The sequence below is a fragment of the Opisthorchis viverrini genome (genome assembly GCF_000715545.1).
Source record: "Opisthorchis viverrini unplaced genomic scaffold opera_v5_45, whole genome shotgun sequence".
Lineage (NCBI taxonomy): Eukaryota > Metazoa > Platyhelminthes > Trematoda > Opisthorchiida > Opisthorchiidae > Opisthorchis > Opisthorchis viverrini.
In genome coordinates this window covers 568,295-573,641 of record NW_008751701.1, presented here as the reverse complement: position 1 = coordinate 573,641, position 5,347 = coordinate 568,295, and the positions used below count along the sequence as shown (strand labels likewise).

The 5,347-nt window shown below is 45.6% G+C and overlaps 1 protein-coding gene across 1 annotated transcript in view; it reads right to left on the bottom strand.

Annotated features, from left to right (window-relative positions):
* Positions 1 to 173: 173 nt before the first annotated feature.
* Positions 174 to 5,347, bottom strand: part of T265_03237 (hypothetical protein) — a gene marked incomplete at both ends in the record, with an annotated part of 13,020 nt that continues 7,846 nt past the window's right edge. Inside the window, 3 exons of the mRNA XM_009167670.1 lie at positions 174 to 356; positions 3,068 to 3,209; positions 3,297 to 3,478. Coding sequence (XP_009165934.1) covers positions 276 to 356; positions 3,068 to 3,209; positions 3,297 to 3,478 — 405 coding nt within the window. The remainder of the gene's footprint in view (positions 357 to 3,067; positions 3,210 to 3,296; positions 3,479 to 5,347) is intronic.

The window sequence follows — 5,347 nt, the reverse complement described above, 5'->3', positions numbered from 1 at the left end:
CAACTGCTTCACTACGGACGAAATCGTAGAAACTGGACTTTTCACCTGGGCAAGTGAATTGTCTCCACACACATGACTCTGAGTCTGGAAAACCCGATTCATGCAGTTCTATGTGCAACTCCTAGCGGTTTAATTCACCTACTCAGCGTGCGAATTTGCGGAGAAAGCAAAAGTACATGTCGAAACTCTTTATGCACAATTTGGGGTTGGGTATACAGTATTGATAAAGCCCCCGCAAAAGTACACAGAGGTAAATGTGACCGGTCGCGTGGGATCTAGTACATGGTGACGGCATTGTTTGAACGAGGCATTTTGATACGGTCAATATTCTTCAGGATGATGTCATGGAGAGTAGCCTGTGCAGAAAAAGGGATCGATTAGATGTTTGAGTGACGATGTGTTTTGTCAGTAAGATGACCTACACTGCAAAAAGGCCTTCATTGGATATGGGTAGCCTTCCCAAAAATGCAAATAAAAAAGCGCACGGATTTACTTGACTGTTCCAGGAAGATAATGGACTGTTTGTATGTGAGCAAGGAAACAACCAACAGAAGAAATAGTTTAATCAAGATCAGTCCCAAGGGGCAAGATGTAGGACATAATGTAGGTAATAAATAATAATGATAATTGCTCAGCTGTAGCACCCTTTGGGTGCCTAGCTACCATGCCACACCAAGAAGGCACGAGGGCTGGGATACTGCCAGGTCGCCCAAGCCTAGACAGGGGAAGTCGAGTGGTAGAGGTCGGGTTCGAACCAAGGACCTTCCGGTCAATATATTTGCGCTCTAAACAATTGAGCCATCTCGACCCCTAATGTAGGTAAGTCAATGGCACGGTTGGATACCGCTTTCTGAAAACCCGAGATTGGCAACCGCTCAATCGGTAAAGAACCATGTTCCGACAATCTAACCGGAAAGAGGACCGAACCCCAGCAATGGCCCGATTCGGGACTTACTGCCACCTTCTGATCAGAAAACGTTAGACAGCTCGTCTGAAAGCCAGCTTTTAGGACGTGGCAAGGTCTGCATGTGTGGTAACTTTAACGGTGTGTGCACGAAACAGAACGATCCCACAAAAAAAGCCCCGGCCCCTCATCAAGCACAACCGAGCTTCTCGTGAGACTGAACATTCACTCAGTTTGGTAGATCGATAAATCAGCGTTTGCAGCCTTCAACCAACTCCATTCGACAGTACATGTGATGTTTTGCTTCTGTCTCCAACAGCCTGGTCAATAATGACGGGCAGTTGTTCGTATAGGAACAAAGACCTCAATTTTGAAAAGGCGTTGGACTGGTGGTCGTANAACCTGGTCAATAATGATATTGTACTTTGAAATACTTGCAAAATGAGTCACGTGCCAAGTGCGAATTGTCATCTAAACAGAGAGGATTTCGCGCTCTTCTTTAAGAATTATTGCATCTACTATTTGCAAAGAATATTTTGATCCCAAAACCACTGAGGGATCACATCGGTGGAGCCAGAAACTCGGTCAACTTCAATGACGGGTAGTTGTTCGTATAGGAACGAAGACCTCAACTTTGAAAAGGCGTTGGACTGGTGGCCGTACAACTCCTCCGATAGACCTTAGATTGCGATGGCACCCGAAAGCATAGGTTGAACACACACAAACAGCGCACGAGCAAGAACGGCACAAAGGTATGCGAATGACGGATGACAGCGCCCATGGTGCTAACTAGGAAGCTTGAATCAACTGAACGAGTTCCACACGGTCGAATTTATGCCTCAGCGCACTTGACCTACACTGATGTCCAGTGATCCGGCCAACCGACAACTGCTTTATCAAGCTGACCTCAGTGAGAATTTGTACAGAGGTCACTGCTTGCGGATGAACACAAGGTATGACGACAAATCCAGCAACTTATACATTCACAAAGAAACTGTTCTTGATAACAAATCTAGTTGGGTCTAACAGGCTTAAAAACAAGATTCGGGAGGGTCTATGTGAACTGGAATTGTTGCTAATTAGACCAATCCAGAAGAAGAACGGAGTAGGATAAGCGTGATAGAGCAAGTCGGTAAACGAGGATGTAAATGTGAAACCGAAATAAACAGTTCAGTCTGCACAAGTCGGGCCCATGAAAACTGAGAAACCAACGGAATCGATTAAAAAAATCCCGTAAACAAGAAACGGGTCGGTCAGGAGAAGCAACACAAAGTTTGATGAAATACGCAGAAAGTACACTCGGATAATTTAAAAAACAACTTCGATTCTGTGATACCCTTCAATCGTGATCGAACGAAATAGCTTTGACGAGAGTAGTTCTCGAAAACAGTTCAATTTGGGTTCAAGTAGAACATAAGGTTGACGGGCGCCTACCCGATGAGTCCCAAGAAGGGCGAAACCGGTCGTGGGCTGCCGATGACCTTTCAGTAACCTTGTGAGTAGTTTCCTTTGTGAAAATATACTGCGATATCTCGAATATCGTGCCAACTGAAACATGAGGTGGCCTGTATGGAGCACATTCAGTTGTAGAATATCATAAACGATAGATTCAGTTGAGTCGCTAGGGGAAACCAAATTGATTTGCAAATGAGTGTATTTGTCGAAAACAGTCCAATATGGGTTCAAGTAGAACATAAAGAAACTCGTGGACTGCGCCTATCTGATGAACCCCAAGAAGGGCGAAACCGGTCGTGGGCTGTCGGAGAGTTTTCTTTAAGTAGTAGTTTTCTTTAAGGGAATAGCTTTGTATTTTTCGTTCGGCGATTTATGAAGTTTTCTGAGCGGAACAACTGTGGTGCTGGAATCGGATACGGTGGTTGAGACCGTTGAATCTTATCCGCAGAGCGTTTCAAAACAAACCAAAACGCCAAACCGTGTAAAAACCAACCACTACGTTATCTGGGCGTAACATACTACTTATAACGTAACTGAGGTAACAGAACACGTCAGTGCCGGACTTAATTAAGACCCTGTTACAAAGTTGCAATTCGCGTTGAACAAAGATCGGCACGAAACACTGCGCGGTTTGTCTCATTTTGTGTGTGTGTGAGCTGAGTTCCAGTCCACGCACGCACAACATCCAAGGGTATCACCAAAACTTACGTAATGGTTCCGTATCTCCATTATGATGTAACGCATTGTGATCGCCTGTTTTTCATCCATATCCCGAATGCACTCGCGGTAGTCATCAATGTGAGGAAACTTCGCCACTTTGCCGATGAGTTTTCCTCGTGACGCAAAGTATCTGAAGATGGGAAGGTGCAGTCGCATTAGCAAGCGTGTGGACGCGAGTTCCAAACAGTCAGTAGTACCGCAGGGTAGCTTGTCTTACCTGGTGATCTGGTCCAAGAAGGTGCACGCATCACGCTCGATGCTGGACGCTTCGGACAATACTTCTTCTTGGATGCCCACACCAAAATTGTTGCCGTCCTCTATCCGAGGTATATTGTACTGCACCCATAACCGTACCAGCTGAGCTTCCATCATAAGCTGGGTCAAACACGGTTTGGTTTTCTTCGTTTGGTAGAAAAACACATGGGGGAAAGAAGGGATCAGCTACTCTGTGAAGCAGTTTCAAGCGATCTAAACGGTGAATTGATAATCTTGAGAATTGGTTTAGTCAACGGACGCGTTCTACTATGGTTCATCTGTAGCACCGTTTCGGTGTTTATTGCCCATGCCGCGCGACCGAAGCATGAGGACCAAGAAACTGCCAGGTTGCCCCAGCCTAGATGCGAGCAGTCGAGATGCAAAGGTTGGGTTTCCGGTCAGTGAATTCGCGCCTCAACAATTGAGCGATTTCGAGCTACAGGCTATAAAGAAACAACTCCGTCAGGTCTAGACAGTCAACACGGACAACCATGAGGTTATATGGCTGGATTACTTAAATTATCGACGTTCATTCATACGAGACTGGAAGGAGCAGGGGCTACTTCAAAGCCATTGAGCCTGATGGGATTGGGGGGCGTGCATCTGGGACGACCGTGCATGGTGATGTCAGGTGAACCAATCAGTAAGCGTTCCCCACTACTCGAAGACAGACCCCAGGCGTGACCACTTCAGTACGACGACCGTGGGGGACAACCCTGTGCCCCCCTCCCACCAGGTGCAGATGCCTGAAGCTATCGTATTATTGTTCAAGCCACATCCTGGGTTACCAAACACGACAGGATTGGGCACGGTTAGCATACCCATATTATCGACAGTAGTGAGCAGAAAACGGCTCACACTAGTGAAAACATGCCGCGAAGGTATCAGGTATTGCTAACACCGTTGATTAGCGAAGCGATGAAATCTGACCTACACTGGGGGGGGGGAGAGGAATACAGTTTTCGGGAAAGCCACCTGACTTGTTTTGGTAGATTATAAAACTGGCTATCAGTCAGATGTTGTCGCAACAGGTTGCTCTTACGGAGGCAACACGCATAAAAGACTACTGAAAACAAGAAGCCACACTCAGGTCACGTACAAATACGGCTTTTCAGAGACTTCCATCATAGATATTGTTAAATACCGCAGCCTCTCTCTGGCCAAGATATTTCAGGATGATACTCGTGGTCTTGTTCATAGGGGTTGCTTGTTTGGAAAGGAAGGCAAAATCTCTTTGCTACCTTCATTACAAAAAAGGCGAGCTATGTGCAGAAATACTTGCTAGTATGATCAATAAAAGTGGTTTTTACTCCCACAAAAATCCACGAAAACCACTCGGATCATTCCCAGTGAACAGTGTGCTTGAAAAGACGATTGTACAATCTCTCCGTTTCGAGATGATGAACTGTGTGCAATTCATTGGAACCGCTTAAATTTCACAGTAAACCGTACGGGTTTATGCCTAGCAATCCATCCACGCGGAATTCTATTTGTTCTGCCAACCTAAGAGCCGCCACAACTGCAAATGACCCGGAAAACTATGTGAAAGGTGTAACCCAGCCGAACTTAACTTGGTAACAATAACATTCGGTCAAAACGGACCCAAATATCATCTGCCATAGCACAACCTATCTTGAATACAAGCCATGTTGGTTGACCTCATCGTAATTCCAACTGCGTTCGTTTCAATCAACTAGATGTTGGCCAGTCGCCAGAGGCTAGTCTTGTATGAATCAATAAAACTTTAGAATAGTGTCTCGTTGTCAGGAGCACAGTATCTCACCGGACAAAGGTAGCTTCGAATAAATTACCTCACAATCCGTTCACACTACTATACTATTGAGAGTAGCAAAACACTGAAAACAGAATCCATGGCACCTTGGTTTATCCCGGCTGAGTGATTCGCTACAAACTCCATTTGATGCCTGCTACATTAAGCTGAACGACGTATGAGGAGTTAGTATTCAAGCCTGCAAAGGCTGGTTTGTGAAAAACGCGGCTAGAATCCAACAT